This window comes from Bactrocera tryoni, chromosome 1 (genome assembly GCF_016617805.1).
Source record: "Bactrocera tryoni isolate S06 chromosome 1, CSIRO_BtryS06_freeze2, whole genome shotgun sequence".
Lineage (NCBI taxonomy): Eukaryota > Metazoa > Arthropoda > Insecta > Diptera > Tephritidae > Bactrocera > Bactrocera tryoni.
The window spans coordinates 38,261,895-38,278,178 of NC_052499.1; the positions used below are offsets into that span (position 1 = coordinate 38,261,895).

General features: G+C 35.9%; 4 protein-coding genes across 8 annotated transcripts; 2 read left to right on the top strand and 2 right to left on the bottom strand.

Moving 5' to 3' along the window:
• The first annotated feature begins 2,619 nt into the window (after positions 1-2,619).
• Positions 2,620-5,150, top strand: LOC120769419 (protein O-mannosyl-transferase TMTC4). Its single transcript, XM_040096402.1, has 2 exons — positions 2,620-4,109; positions 4,165-5,150. The coding sequence occupies exons 1-2, from the start codon at positions 2,748-2,750 to the stop codon at positions 4,948-4,950; spliced, it is 2,148 nt and encodes a 715-aa protein (XP_039952336.1). The 5' UTR covers positions 2,620-2,747; the 3' UTR covers positions 4,951-5,150.
• A 615-nt stretch (positions 5,151-5,765) lies between these two features.
• Positions 5,766-10,149, bottom strand: LOC120769428 (cysteine protease ATG4D). 3 transcript variants are annotated; one of them, XM_040096429.1, is made up of 8 exons: positions 9,658-10,149; positions 9,314-9,414; positions 8,098-9,136; positions 7,845-8,040; positions 7,711-7,787; positions 7,271-7,540; positions 7,016-7,212; positions 5,766-6,933 (listed from the first exon to the last, which is right to left on the bottom strand). In XM_040096429.1, the coding sequence occupies exons 2-8, from the start codon at positions 9,314-9,316 to the stop codon at positions 6,637-6,639; spliced, it is 2,079 nt and encodes a 692-aa protein (XP_039952363.1). In that variant the 5' UTR covers positions 9,317-9,414; positions 9,658-10,149; the 3' UTR covers positions 5,766-6,636. The 3 variants fall into 3 exon arrangements, with proteins under 3 accessions (XP_039952363.1, XP_039952354.1, XP_039952347.1); XM_040096420.1 differs by lacking the exon at positions 9,658-10,149 and adding an exon at positions 9,484-9,618; XM_040096413.1 differs by lacking the exon at positions 9,658-10,149 and having other exon boundaries at positions 9,314-9,477.
• Positions 10,150-10,392: 243 nt separating this feature from the next.
• On the top strand, positions 10,393-14,203 carry LOC120766673 (ADAM 17-like protease). 3 transcript variants are annotated; one of them, XM_040092323.1, is made up of 13 exons: positions 10,430-10,508; positions 10,564-10,803; positions 10,862-11,116; positions 11,178-11,383; positions 11,440-11,499; positions 11,559-11,693; positions 11,836-11,974; positions 12,238-12,473; positions 12,530-12,996; positions 13,065-13,161; positions 13,236-13,341; positions 13,404-13,620; positions 13,696-14,203. In XM_040092323.1, exons 1-12 carry the CDS (start codon positions 10,430-10,432, stop codon positions 13,613-13,615), a joined length of 2,232 nt encoding a protein of 743 aa, XP_039948257.1. In that variant the 3' UTR covers positions 13,616-13,620; positions 13,696-14,203. The 3 variants fall into 3 exon arrangements, with proteins under 3 accessions (XP_039948250.1, XP_039948257.1, XP_039948265.1); XM_040092331.1 differs by having other exon boundaries at positions 13,404-13,563; XM_040092316.1 differs by lacking the exon at positions 13,696-14,203 and having other exon boundaries at positions 10,393-10,508; positions 13,404-13,615.
• A 327-nt stretch (positions 14,204-14,530) lies between these two features.
• Positions 14,531-15,731, bottom strand: LOC120766702 (nucleoplasmin-like protein). The gene is made up of 3 exons (XM_040092353.1): positions 15,472-15,731; positions 15,222-15,361; positions 14,531-15,016 (listed from the first exon to the last, which is right to left on the bottom strand). Exons 1-3 carry the CDS (start codon positions 15,491-15,493, stop codon positions 14,696-14,698), a joined length of 483 nt encoding a protein of 160 aa, XP_039948287.1. The 5' UTR covers positions 15,494-15,731; the 3' UTR covers positions 14,531-14,695.
• Between the last annotated feature and the right edge of the window lie 553 nt (positions 15,732-16,284).

Sequence of the window (16,284 nt, forward strand, 5' to 3'; positions counted from 1 at the left end):
TGTGTAATACATGGAGTGGAGATGACCAACGTCCAAATGGAGAAAAAATAGCTGCAGAGAGCCCAGTTGCAAAGGTATATTGGGCACAATGGAATAGTTTAAAGTTAGTGTCTGGTTGCTTGCAACGCGTATGGGATAGCGAAGGTGGACAAAGCTCCCGAAATCTGATGATTGTTCCGAAAGTAATAACTTCCGAAGTTCCCAACGAGCTGCACAATGATTCAAATGGATGTCACATGGGAGATAAATTTTGCCGTGAAAATGGGTATCCGGAAAAAGGGTGGAATTATATCCAATAATAGAAGGACGGCTAAGAAAGACCAGAATTAAGGAAAGGTGGAGGGCGGTGTGACGAACTCCGATACGAGAATAAAATAGAATCGATGATTAATACGAGGAATGGTCTATTGTGCCCTCTCCTAACCTACATAGACTCACCTAGCCCCAGCGCATCGATGAAGTTCAATAGACTTCTGGGCGCTAGTGAGGCTATGCGATCCCTATCCGGAAGCATTGATCCGAGGGCCTTAGTCCTGCGTCTACAGACTGCTGTGCAGTCAATCAGCAGGTGCTCCGGGGTTTCAGGCTCCAAGTCGCAGAACCGGCAGTTAATGCAAGAGGATAGGCCCATGTTGTACAGGTGCCTATTCAACTTGCAGTAGCCGGTATACCATGCGACCAGTAGCCTGAGTTTGTTCCTGGGGAGGTTTATTATAACCTTGAACCTGCTTAGATTGTATCCTCCCATTAGCAACTTGGCATGTCTCATACCACGCGTTTGCCGCCAATGCTCCTCTCTGCCCACTCCTTCTTCCCTGCGAAGTAGCTCCTTTATGGTATGTGGACCTACCCCAATAAAGGGTTCCGGTCCCACCATCTTGGTGGAGGCTGCGGAGCGGGCTAGCTCATCCGCCAGTTCATTACCGGCTATACCTCTGTGCCCAGGCACCCAGATTAGGTGTACCTGGTTACGTTCTGCAAGGCTGTTCAGCCTCTCCCTGCACTCTTGCACTAATAGCGATTTGATTTCGTAAGAAGAGATCGCTTTTAGCGCCGCTTGGCTATCGCTGAGAATGGCTATTCTCTCATTGCGATAGTTGCGATGGAGGTTTATTTCTATAAACCGACTTATGGCAAAAACTTATGCCTAGAAAATGCTTGGGAACTCTCCCATGGGTATGGAGAGCTTAGTGCGTGGGCCCGCGATCCCCGCACCGATTCCCTCCGACATTTTCGATCCGTCGGTGTACCACCTTAGCGTACTATTCCTCAGCATCAGTTCGAGGTTGGAATCATTCCACTCGTCTTTGTTGCCGAGGGTGACCTTAAACTTCTTCTTGAAGTTAACTGTTTTGGTAGTGCTGTCCCTCGGGAGGAGGGCTGATGGTACATCGCCACTTATCTTTTCCATCCTCTGGGACGAGATTACCCTACCTTTGCCCCACCCCTCTGCCGTTATTTGCAGAATTGTGTGCTTGGCTACCTGACCGATAACCAAATGAAGCGGAGTAAGCTCCGTCAGAACCTCCAGTGCTGCCGTTGGACAGGTACGCATTGCGCCCGTCATGCAGACACAGGCTAGCCGTTGCAGCTTCGATAGCTTGGTCTTAACCGAAGTCTGCGACGCTATTGAGGCCCAGGCCACCGCCCCGTATGTGATTATTGGTCGCACTATCATGGTGTACAACCACCTGAGGATCCTTGACTTACAGCCCCAGGACTTGCCCGCCAGCCGGTTGCACACCATTAAAGCTTTTGTTGCCTTGACCAGGGTCAGGTTTACATGCTGATTCCACCGCAACGTAGCATAATCCCTAGCTATTTGACACTTCCGGTCATTCCTATCTCTCTGCCCCCAAGTGTAAGGTTCCTGAGACCGGGTAAGGACCTGCGTCTCGTAAACGGGACTACGGTCGTCTTGGAGGGATTGATGTTTAATTCAACCTCTTTACACCACATCTTCGCCAGGTTTAGACCTCTTTGTATTAGGTCACAGAGAGTATCTTCGTATTTGCCTCTTGCTATAATTACAATGTCGTCCACATACCCTTGGCAGCGGATCCCATTGTTCGTTAGCAATACTAACAGGTCGACTAGACTCCATAATAATCGATGATAAATTCAACTAGACAGCGAAATTCAGAGATGTCAGAATATTGGAGTTACGAATTGTTGTTAATGATCTAGCATATAAGGGCTGCCGAATTGTGCAACAGGCATTTATAGTTCTATGTGCAGTGCTGTTGTGATAAGAGCATATGAGATATAAAGAAGAAGTTGTTAATTCGGGTGAGTAATGAAGCGATAAGTTGTTGGAATTAGAAATAAAGATTAGTATATAGAATATATATATAATAAGTAAAGCAACAACTTCCGATCTCATGTTTAAGTAACGAACGTGAATATTCAAAATGAAGTTGGCCTCAAAATTGTGTATAAAGTTGTGTCGTATGTAGCGGCAACGGCAATTTCTAGCCCAACTCAATCAACCAACAAACTGTTGCGTGTATGCCTTCCATTATAATATAAATCAGCTGTAGTCGATTTATTCTTTTATCCCATCCCCTATTAGTGTAAATATATACATATAAATAAATACATATATATAAAGATGTTTATACGAGCATTTTAAAATAAAAGAAATTTCTATAAAGTTTAAATAAAAATTTTAATGAGAAATGGGTTTCATAAATATCAGCTATTAATATAACTTATTTATAATATACTAATAAGAAAACTAATAAAAAATGGAGAAGTGTAAATCGCCAACTGAACAAACTTTAATGGGAAGTAATAGTGATGAAAAGTATTACCTGGTTAGACGTCTTCTTTTCCAATGTGTTTTAATTCTTTTATGCTTGGCCAGTTATTCACACGCACTCAATGGAAGTTTCGTTTTCGACGATACCGTAGCTATCGTAAAAAACGTTGATGTGACGACTTATCCAACAAATTGGACAGCAATATTTAAAAATGATTTTTGGGGCACGTCATTAATCAGCCCAGAATCGCACAAGTCTTACCGGCCACTAACAACATTGATATTTCATTTGGAGTATACTATCTTTGGATTTCGCGCCAAACATATGAAAGCTATTAATTTATTATTGCATTGTATAAATACTCTCCTCGTGTGGCAACTTCTTCGCAAGCTCCGATTTGAAACAATAGTTTATAACCAAGTAGCCGCAGTAGCAGCAACATTTTTCGCAATACATCCGATTCACACAGAAGCAGTTTGTGGAGTAGTTGGTCGAGCTGAATTGATATTCTGCACATTATATTTAGTAGCGCTCTTGCTTACTTATCACAGAACGTGTTTAGGTGCTGGTACTGATGTATTGATTATCTTACTGACTGCAGTAGGTATATTCTTTAAGGAGACAGCTATAACTATTCCAGTTGCATGCATTTTTCTCGAATTCGCAAGAACACAGGTTTTTATTTACCCTTGGAGAACACAATTGAAATTCTTATGTTCATTTCGTAATGCCACATATGCAGTTGCTACTGTTGTAATAATAATATTTCGTTTGTGGCAACAAAATTTTCAGATCCCTCGTTTCAAACCAATGGATAATCCTATAGCACTTAATGATGATCTCTTAACTCGCATACTTTCTCAGAATTATTTATATGCCATTAACTGGTGGATTCTTTTATGTCCACAATGGCTAAGTTTTGACTGGGCTTTAGGATGCATTAGATTAATTACAGACATCTGGGATTTGCGCTTGCAGGCAGTTTTGGCTATGTATTCCCTTGCAATGGTTGCCATTATTAATAGCAGACAAAATTTCGCACCCTTATTTGGACTGGGTCTAATGGTGATACCTTTTCTGCCGGCTTCAGGAGTTATTAAAGTTGGGTTTGTTATAGCTGAACGTGTGCTTTATGTACCATCTATTGGCTTTTGTTTCTTAGTGGCACAAGGTTTATGCTTTGTATATAACAGCAATCCAAAACTATGGTTGCTACAGTTATATAAGTGGACACTGATGTTATGTTTCATCTGTCTACTGTTACGAACACGAGAACGAGCTAAGCAGTGGTTATCAGAAGATAGTCTTTTTGCTTCGGCATTAAAAGTCTGCCCCAATAATGCTAAGGTATCTATGATGCATCTCTTATATACAAATATTTTGAACGCATTACGAATTTCAGGTTCATTATAATATAGCACGTTTGGCAACGGATAGATTAGATCGTGACAAAGCGCTCACACATTATCATAAGGCCATCAGTCTCTACCCACAATATGAATCAGCACTTATGAATTTGGGAAACCTATATCGTGAGATGGGTGAGCTAGACGATGCCGAAAAATACATTAAAGAAGCATTAGCAGTAGTACCTGATTTCGCTACTGCTTGGATGAATTTAGGAATTATTCAGGCAGCACGCAAAGATTATAAAAATGCATTACTAAGTTACAAAAATGCATTGAAATATCGGAAGAACTATGCTATATGTCATTACAACTTGGGCAATCTTTATCTTGATCAGAAAATGCCTAGTGAAGCGATGCAGCATTGGCAAGAAGCAATCGCTTTGAATCCCCGTCAACCCAAAGCTTGGGCTAACATACTCACAATGCTGGACAACCGAGGGCTGTACGAAGATGCTATACGAGTTTCTGCACAGGCGTTAACACATCTTCCGAATGAAACAAGTATTATGTTCATACGAGCTAACGTTTTCGGAAAATTAAAGCACTACGTGGAAGCTGAAGAGCTGTACAAGCATATAATAGAGGTGGAACCATTAAATGTATTGTTTCATACGAATTTAGGCGTTCTGTATCATCGTTGGGAGAAACTAAATGAAGCCATAGAGAGTTATCAAAATGCATTGAAATTAAATACGGAAAAAGCAATGACTGCTCGAGAAAATCTTAGCAAGCTATTAAAGAGAAAACGAAGAGAAAAGTTAAGCAAAATCGTGTTGTAAAGTTATTGTCGATTCTTCAATTATTCGAAATTTAAATTGAAATTCTTATGGGACTAAAAAGTGTAGTCTAATTTCATTATTTAAGTAAAACATTTATAATTGAAGCATTAATATACAACACAGTTACAGTTTGGTAGCTTCAGACCCCAATGCTCTTACTATATATAGAATATTAAAAATATGCAAGTGCGAATTCCAAATTAATGCTTATTTTTAGAATCGGAATGATGCAGAAAACAGTTCTCAACAGAACAAGTTTTTTAATACAGAATTCAGTATGTATACATGTGCTAAAAAGTACTTAATAATTATGGTGAGTAATTTAAAAACATGTATGTAAGTTTGTTAGCGCCAAAGAAATATTTACACATTCCTTTGTTATTCAAAAATATCAGAAGTCGTTTATATGCATTCGGTAATTAAGCAGTTACATCTATCTACATCTATTGTATTTAAGTTGGTAAAAATTCAAAACGGCAATTTAGGGGCTTATTAGACTGAATTAAATACTTATTTAAGTAAGCATCTCAGAGTGTATATAAACTGTTTAAAATGGAAAACACTGGTACAATTGACGTACCAGCATTAAGCCAAAAATATATTCAAATATATGTATACAGTATATAAATCGGTCCGTTACGTAGATTTAATTTTTTGTATACCAAACTAATCTTATCTAAAAAAATATTTGAGAAACGCACTGGTACGATGTAAGTATGATGTAATTAGATTTATTTATTTATCACTTATATACTATAAGTATATATGTATGTACATTAATAAATGTTTCAGTACTTTTAATCAAATAAATCATATGTGTTTGTATTATTTTTTATTAATATTCTATTTATCTTAAGTAATTAACAAATACAACACTCGTCAACGTAAAAACGTTAATAATTAAAGAAACTGAATTCATACATACAAGAAATAAACCCGTATTTACTTTGGAATTTAAATTTTGCCTACGGTAGTTTTCAAGTTAGTTTGGATAATGAATTTAAGTCTTGTAATAATAAAATATGAGATTTGTTTAATGAGTCAACATTTCAAACAAGTGTTATTAACAAAAAATGTAGCGACTCAACGCTTATTAAAAATGGACAAAAATAAATACAACAAACGTGGAATTATATTTTACGTTCATCGAAGTACTACACACCATATAAATAAAATGTAATAAATATTTGAATCACAACTGTCATTAACAAGAAGTTAATATTGACGCACAAAACTTTCATCTCAAGCATTACCTCATAATACTGGGTATATGTGCAATTTCAATTCATTGTTTAGCAAACTTCTTGGCAATTATTTTAATCTACAATTTGAATGGAAATAAAGTTAGTAAAATGAAATGAGTTTCATTTAAAATGCGCAGACAGGTAACACTGTAAATATGTATAAAATATTTATCCAAAAGGAGTTACTAAATATGCAAAAATTAAGTAAGTCTTAATGTTTGAGATACGTTTAGGATGCACTATTTTAGGATGGATCCAACTGATGCAAATGAGAGGACACTATTCTTTGCTTTATATAATAGTAAATGTAGTTAGTTCTGAATAAACAGTGAGAGTTTAACATTTTTGTACAATCACATTATGCAGGCGCTTGACTTATAAATTAAAATGAATGAAAAGATGCATTAATATGATGAATTGGTATGGATTTCACTTAAACAATTTAGAGTAATACAAATTCTTCAGTTTCCTCGTCATCATCGTCTTGCGCATTAATATATGTCATGCTATTCCTTTGAAGATCGAACTCCTGCTTCATTTGAGTCACTTGTTGCTGCAATGGTTTGTAAGGGGAATCATTGATTGTGTACCATTCTTCCTCTGGACACTGTCCGCGTGAAAATGTAAAAAGTGGATAGTTCATTTCAGAATATTGAGCACCTTCACTGTGTCCACCAGTATGTGATGAAGATGTAAGTTTATCCATTGCTCCGGAGGTGCAACGCATCGGATGTAGATACTTAAAAATTATATTTTAGAGAAAATAAAGTTTACATAACAATGTAGTAAAATCATAAATTAAGCAAACAAACAGAACTTACTAACTGTACACTTTCCACAAAATTATCAAAATCAATTTTCGTGGCACAGTAAAAACCGATGCAACAACTTGGATCCATTTTAGAAGTCTTCAATTTTCGAGGTGATTTACAATGAAAGGATTGTAATGAGAAATTATCCTGATTAACATCGACCATTTCTTGGCAATAATGAGGATCCAAATGTATTAGTTTATCTTCTAAAAAATTATAAACAACTAAGAAAACATATCCCCTCTATTAATGTGATAATATTACCTTGGAATCCAACGAAATATAATGAATGTTTTGGCCTGCCGCCTATAATACCAATGCAATATTCTGTACTCAGTAATAGTTTCAAGCAATGCGCGTAAACGGGATTCAGTTTTTCTGATCCCAAACGAAGTGGTATTAACAGAATTAACGATTTCCATTGTTGTTTTTGTGATTTTGGCAATTCAGTACGCCGTGTTGTTTGCCAGGGAACATGCTTTTGAGGAGATGGCTCTCGTATTCGACATTCTTTTTCCACATCTTGCATATAAACTATAAGTAACAATGCATTCGATTTTCAGTTAGTATTATTACATTTTTAACTAAAAGGCTTTTTACAATTATGCTTTCTTTTGATCCCTTATTTATGACTTCGTCTTAAAAGTGTAATCAAAAATTATTTGCAATTGAGAAACTTGAATAATAAGATGACAATAACTCACTGGTACAATCCTTAGCTACATAAATTGTTATATTATCGAAGTCAGCATTTTCTTGAGCCGCCATTTTCAGTGCTTGTCTGCAAATTATTATAACGCATTATAAACATAATTTTGCTTCAAACGTCACCATTTACTTTAGAAGATATGAAACGGATGCTGGACCGTACCAATCGCCTGGCCTTTTGCCCATTTCTTCACCCAAGCTAACCAGAGCATGTATGGAAAAAGGACTGCTCTTTGAAGAACTATCGCCAAACCACTTAATAATTTTTTTATGCATATTGTCTTCAAAAGTAGAGTGTAACTGCGTTTCTGCATCGTAACGCCAACCTTAAAAATACAATTATATTGAGTTGAGTTATTGTTTTGAAACAATTTTTTGCTTACTTCTGCCTAAGAAATGGCAAACAAGCCCTTGTGCAAGCAACATTTGCCCGCTGCGAAGCATGCAACCCCAGCCGCAGTCAGATGTGTAACTAGAACCATTCATTGTCGGGAATTCCCTGCGGTAAGTCATCCAAATGCGGCTATAAAAATCACGACGGAAACCCTCAATACCCTCCTCCCATGGATGATCGGCTACTTGATTCTCTACCGCATCCATACCTAATTCTTGTGGAATTACTATTTCATCTACTTGGTGAGCATTGAGTGGCGGATAAATATTGGTGATGGGGACAACATGGTTATCACCCATATATTGTTCTGGCGTTTCGTAAGAGCTACTATTTATTGACGTTGAAATTACGCCACCAGAGTTTGTAGTGAGTTCAGTAGAGCTTTCCATGGATGATGGTGGAGTATATTTGCGGTGATAACATCGCCCCAGAAGCCATACTGGCTGTTCTTTAGAAAAATTTGGTTTGATTTTTCCGCTCCAACCATATTTGACGTTATGCCACATTGACAAAAGTTTTGATTCCATACCCTTATGGGGTGTGCGGCTGACTGCAGGCATTCCGTTTGTAGAGTTCGCAATATCGATCTCGTCTGCGTCAGTCGATGTGTTTGCAGTAGTTGCGCTCGAATATAATTGCTGGAACGCATTCATAAATCGTGATGACGCAGAAATCTTACGTTGCGGTGTTGATACATCCCCGTTTAATACGTCCGTTGATGTGTTAAAAGGCGCTGTTGTTTCAGTGGTTGTTGCGGTCGATGCACTCAAATTTCCTATAAAAGTTGCATTGTTACTCTCACTACTGACTGAAGGCAACTGAATGGTTTGTATTGTCGCAGCTTGCTCTTCTTCTTCAACTGTAACGTCGGCAAGTGCGGGTACTACTACACTATCCGCCCCTTTGGATGCAGCAGTTTTGTCATTTGATTTAATCGCATTTGGTAACGGTGGAGTTGTACTCCCTTGAATGAGACTTAACTTCTCATCTGTCAACTGCGACAGTGATAATAATCCATCGTAGCTCATCTATAAATGAACAATGTCATTATATTGTTTAGTACATAAAAATATTTACTTCACCGATAACGAAAAATTCTCGAGTTTTTATGACTAATAACTGACTAACTTAAGGTCCCAAAGACACTTCTTAATTAGAACTAGACAATTATATACAGATATGAAGTAATTCACATATGCACTTACCATTTGTCGTTCCTTCTTATCGTAATGAAGAGTACCTGGCCTTTTTCGTCTCTACTGCGCGATTACCCAATTGGTATGACAAAATATTTTGTTGTTGACGCCTACCCCGATATTTAAGATAAGATATTTATGTGATAAGAATACTATTAATATTAATTAGCAGTTTTTACCAATTCTTGCCCAAAATTGATTTGCTAATGCTTAGGCGAATGGAGAACGTTAACCAAAGAATTTGAGTACAATTTAAAGTGAGAACACATTATCTCTCATTTTTTCTATTCTCCTAATACAGTGCATACTTTCGAAAATATTGTAAACAAAATTTTATTTACTAAATTAAGTACCTCGAATTCTTCAACTTTGCTCGATTTGAGTTTTATTTCTCTAGAGAAACTAACTGAGTTGTTTGAAAAGCTCCAGCATCCGTTGAAATGTTTAGTTTCTTCTATAGGTATAGTAAGTTGCATAATATAAAACTTTTATACTGTGAGCGAGTTTTTCCAAAGTATTATTCATAAGATACCATTTTCCAATTTATTTAGGGAATTTATTTATTTTAAAGTGTTGCTTTTACAATGATATTCTCCACAAGGAAAACTTCGGACATATTTATTAGAAATTTTTATTATTATCTGTGGTGTGTCTTATACGAAAAATTTAATTTGACGGTTAATTTTTTTGACGCTATACTCAAACGAAGCGTTATCGAACTATATATAATTGTATGGTTGTGGAATTCAGTATTGATTTGCATAAATGTTATTTGCAAAGTTAGAAAATTGGACACTGCTTTATTTTTTTCTATATCAAATTCTTTTCTTGCATTCGCAGTCACAGCTGGTATTGTTTTGTTTGACATTTATACTAAGGTCTTTGTTTATACGCCCTTTACTTCTTCTGCCGTTTTGCTTTCAATATGTTTTGTTTACAATCAAAGAATTGACGTCGCTTGTCAGCAACTGAGCGCATAGTTACATATTTCACAACAACAAATTTAGGTGAACGTAAGGTTGCCACTCTTCTGTTTCAATTTAATATGGTTTTGATCTTTACCTATAAGGTGGCAATGAAAAACAGAAGGGACAAAAAATCAATATTGTGCGAAAATTAGTGAAAATGACAACAATTTTTAGAGGTTTTCATGGAAATTGTGCTTTATTGGTAATTTTATTAATAATTTTTCTTCAGAATGCATGTAAGTAATGTATGTATAAAGTAAAATGCAAATTAGTAATGGAATAATTCCACAGCAACACTACATAGAACTTTGCGACATTATGAAGTACTTCGCAGTGAAGACTGTAGACACAAAATTGTTAAGCGCGGAATTAAACAGAGCTCACACCCCTATAACGTGATCAAGGAGGTAGAGTTCAAGACTTTGGGTAAAAATTTTCGACTTATACTACACCCGCATCGTGAAGTATTACATAGCAAATTTAAAGCATATAATGTAGACGGCGACGGTAACGAGACAGTGGTGCATTTAGGTACACGCACCTTTATAGGCATATGCCTTTGTAATCTAGTTCTATTATTTTAATGCAGATCATGATAGCTTTTTTACCGGGCGAGTATTTGGTGAATTAGAATCATCCGTAAGAGCGCACATAGATGATGGTTTAATGACAATGTCCATACATCTGCCGGACGAAACATATCACATTGAGCCATCGTGGAGACACTTACCACGTTCGGCAGAGAAGACGATGGTAGCGTATAGAGTTTCTGATGTGAAGTTAAATTGGAATAAGCATGGGAATGGTGGGCAAATGCCTTGTGGATATATTAAAGAAGGTTTAGGTAGATATTGAAATAATATATCATAATTTGTAAACTATATATATATATATATCATCCATAGAATTGGAAACTGTTGATATGGCAGATGATAATATGGATGGCCATCTACATCATGAGAATGATATTACGAAATCTCGTAGAAAGCGACAGGCGGATCAGTATGAATACACACCTACAAAAACTCGTTGCCCACTTTTGCTTGTGGCTGATTATCGTTTTTTTCAAGAGATGGGAGGAGGGAATACCAAGACAACAATAAATTACTTGGTACAGATAATGAAAATCTAAAACTTTAATAAAATAAATATTACGTTTTCTTATAGATAAGTCTGATAGATCGGGTCCACAAAATATACAACGATACTGTATGGCAGGATCGAACTGTAAGTAAACAAATGTCTGAACCTTGTTGCTCACTCTTCAATAATTTAATTTTTTTAAGGATCAGGAAGGCTTTAAAGGTATGGGGTTTGTGATAAAGAAAATAGTTGTTCATTCTGAACCGACGCGGCTGCGAGGCGGAGAAGCTCATTACAATATGATTCGTGAAAAGTGGGATGTGCGCAATCTACTGGAGGTAAATATGGTGAAAAATTTTAATTTGTAAGTTTTGGCTAACTGTAGGCCTTATTGAGGTTATCAAACATCCATTGTACATTTATGCTCTCTCTGCTTTTTCTTCTCATCTCCTAATATTATGATATTTGTATTTGGTGTAGGTGTTTTCAAGGGAATATAGCCATAAAGATTTTTGTTTAGCACATCTTTTTACTGATCTAAAATTTGAAGGCGGTATTCTGGGCTTGGCATATGTGGGTTCTCCTCGCCGTAATTCCGTTGGTGGAATTTGTACACCAGGTTACTAAAATGAAAATAAGAGTTTTAAAATATCAGTTGAAAGCATTATTTTGTTCCTTTATTTTACTATATGCCGATGTAAATAATTTGTGTTTAAACTTATAGACATTGTTATTTGCTATCCCATTATTTTTTCACATATATATTTTATAATATGCTTACTTCTGTTAGTTTTACATTCTCCCGTTCGGTTCAAAGGCTATATTTTTACATTTTAATATGTTTTTTTTACTTTAAAATTTTTTGTATATGTTACTTAATAGAGTATTTCAAAAATGGCTACACCCTGTATTTGAACTCGGGACTAAGTAGCTCCCGAAATCACTATGGGCAGAGAGTTATAACCCGTGAAGCCGATTTAGTGACGGCACATGAGTTTGGTCATAATTGGGGGTCTGAGCACGACCCAGATATACCAGAATGCTCACCAAGTGCCTCACAGGGTGGAAGTTTTCTCATGTATACATATTCTGTCAGCGGATATGATGTTAATAATAAGGTAAACTTTTTTAGTAACAGAATTGAACATACATATATACAAGTATATATATACAGAAATTCTCACCGTGCTCTCTACGTTCGATACGCAAAGTTTTGCAAGCAAAGTCGGGACGATGTTTCTCGGAACCCGAAGAATCATTCTGCGGTAATTTGCGGGTTGAAGGCGATGAACAGTGCGACGCGGGTTTGCTCGGTACCGAAGACAATGACGCTTGCTGTGATAAGAACTGCAAATTGCGTCGAAACCAGGGAGCAGTGTGTAGCGATAAAAATTCACCTTGCTGCCAAAACTGCCAATTCATGCCGGCAGGAATGAACTGTCGGGACGCCCAGTACGCAACCTGTGAGCAGGAGGCACGCTGTTCGGGTACTCATGCCGAATGTCCGAAATCTCCGCCAATGGCTGACGGAACAATATGCCAAGAGCGAGGTCAATGCAGAAACGGTAAATGCATACCATTTTGTGAGACTCAAGGCTTGCAGAGCTGTATGTGCGACATCATACAAGATGCTTGCAAACGGTAATGTTATAAACTAAACAAATATGTTGATTTTTTTATTTCTAATATTGGGTTCTATATTTTCGCAGTTGCTGCCGTATGAGCATAAACGAAACCTGTTTTCCAGTGGAGCCTGCCGATATGTTACCCGATGGTACTCCATGCATTCAAGGATTCTGCAACAAGGTAAATGCGAAAACAGTATTATGCTTTTGACCAAAACGCTTCTATTACATGTGTATTTGTGTTTTTACTCTTAGGGTGTGTGTGAAAAAACGATTCAAGATGTTGTAGAACGCTTTTGGGATATCATCGAAGAGATAAATATCAATCGCGTTTTACGTTTTTTAAAAGACAATATTGTCAGTACGTATAATGCTGAATTTAAAAACCTTTTTTATTGTATTCATTATTATTTACATTCTCAGTGGCCGTCGTAGTTATCACTTCAATATTTTGGATTCCAGTCAGTTGTGTAATTTCATACTTTGACCGCAAAAAACTACGTCACGAAATGAAACAGTTGGAATGGAGTAGTAAACTTGATTTAATTCATCCCAGCGATCGCCGACGAGTTATACACATCAGGTGCGTGTGCGCGCGCGCGGGTGCACCCCGGTCAGCATGCGAAAGCAATTAACACATGTATATAAATTCTTACTTTTTCCTTTTTAAGACACTAACGTTCAATATGTACATTTGATTTATTATCAATTACAGAGTGCCGCGTCAAAAAATATCTGTATCGCGAATGTAACAAGTGTTGCTATAAAATGAAGCGGATAAACGGGTGCATACGAATTACTTAATTTATATACAGGAGATCAGATGAAACGCACACAGCTTTTTCAATGTACATGCCAAAATCATATGTATATTTATGCAGCCGTGACTGAAAGTATTTCGACTCTGGATAACATTGTACCATATGTTGCATCCTGTTTATACTGTCATGTCTAATCTTTGGTCAATCGGTTGTTTAAAATTTATTTAATTTCTGTAATATCCTCTCGAAATAATAATCAAGAAACGGTAGCAAAATTGCCTTAACCTTTACAATCCTGCCGTAAAATCATGGAGTGAAAACGCCTGAGTATAAACACTTTTAGTCAAGGATGCGTTTTGTAAATACACATGTAATTGTACATACCCATACGCTGTATGTATACACACAATCAAATTTTGTAAATCACGTTCAATAATGAAAATCGATTTCTTTTAGACTTAACATCTTTTTTAATTGATATACCATTACTTTCGTGGTTTAATATTTGATTTAACTTAGTTAGGAGTTGGTAACAAACCATGAATGAAAAATTTGTCTCCAGCACATGAAATTAGTTAATAGTGATTATTAAATGAAAACAACGTAGATGGTTTTCGTTTGGAAAAGTCTCTTATTAATAGAGTTAATATTATTACTATATAAGAAAATAAATGGAAGTTGTACAGTAAAATTGAAATTACTTTTTCTAATATAAAAATTACTTTCGTAGTTAAAATTTGTTTCCTTATTGTATTAGAAAATAATTTTAATCATCATTCCATAGTACAATAATACATTTTCCTTTCAATTATTTTAAAGGTAGCAAACTTTCGACATACGGTCAATATTCTTATTTTAAATGTACAAAAATATGATTTCTATTACAATCCTTTTATGTAATAAACTTAACTTGGGTATAACCATTAATTACTTCCTGCTGAATGTAATTTACATTCATTTTCTTTTATGGCCATTTTTTCCATTTGTTTGTGGTGGCGGTGACGCTTCTTCATCGTATTCATCATCATCCTCATCATCCATTTCTTCATTTTCAGACCAAGGGGCTTCGCCATACTCAACAGAGTTTTGACCGTATAAATTTTGGCCATATAAATTTTGACCGTACATATGAACGGGCCCTGTCCCCTGAATTAGCTTGAATGTCACTGAAGTATTCAAGAATTCTACATTGGGACGTAAAGCGCGCGTTTCTCCAGCTTTAAGCACCGCAATTGGTATTTTTAATGTCTCTTTTTGATTAATTCTTGTTTCGACCTGAAAAAAATTTTTTTTTGTGTAATTATGTTTATATAAATACATATGTATGTTGGAAGAATGCAAATTCTCATAATAATACTGTACTAAGCAAAACATTCTCCCTCGGTAAAAATAAATAGCTTTTATGGAACAAAAATAAACGACTTAAAAACGACACGTTTTCCTCATTACTTACACATGTATTCGTTAAACGGGCACTCACCTGTACTACATTGAATTCACCGTTTTTAGCTTCAGCACCAAGGCAAATCTGCTTGATTACCAATTTTTGGTCTTCGGCGGTATTAGTTGGCTCTTCCATTTCATATTGCGCCAAAGGTTCCTTTTCGCTAAGCGTCACTCCTGAAACAGAGTATATACCATACCTTTATAAATAAGTTCTAAATTAAGAAAGCAACATGCCTATGAAATATTTTTTATTTATGTTCAGGAAACAAAATTTAATTGGTTACCATAGAATTCCTCTCGCTCCATTTTTAACAGAGATTAAATAGTTTTCAATGTCAGATTATTTTACTTTTTACTAATTTTTAGTCAAACACTACACGTGCCAACCACCAGAACCAACACACACGAAGATGTATTCAAAGAAAGCGGCAAATATAAATGAACATTAAATCTTTTAAAGTACAGAACTGAAATGTGAAATATGACAACCAAGAATCGAAAATTGTCATGAAGCAAGCTACGAATAAAAATGGCGTCAAAGAAAACAACTATATTCTAGTGCTGCCAATGTAAATTTGTTGATTCAAGTTGCCTTTGTTAAGTATCTGTCGGTGTACATCATTTATATCCTCTAATATATAAATTGTATATATGTATGTATTGTATGTGTGTTTATATAATAGTTAATCAAACCTCTAAATTTTTTTTGATATGAAAGCATTTCTTATCAAATTTCAGAACAGTTCTTAGTTTTAATTAACGCACCAGTAATACAGAAAAAAAAAATCTCAATTATTTTGTTACCTTAAAGTTAAGGCTTACCGCTTTATGTAACTTTATATAAAAACTATAACGATTGCTACTTACTTACTTACTTGGTTATTATAAAGTTGAAATTAAAACTTCGTCTTTTATTTAAGTGGACTTGAAGAATTATTATTAGAATTAGATGGGATTTTTTTCAGTTAAGATATTATTCCTAAACCTAAATCCATCACTCTTAAAATAATCATCATTTACGTTCTGAACACATAGAGCGCGACAGACTGCAAGCCGCATCTGTCAGATATTAAAATACACACGTTCTTAAGGACATA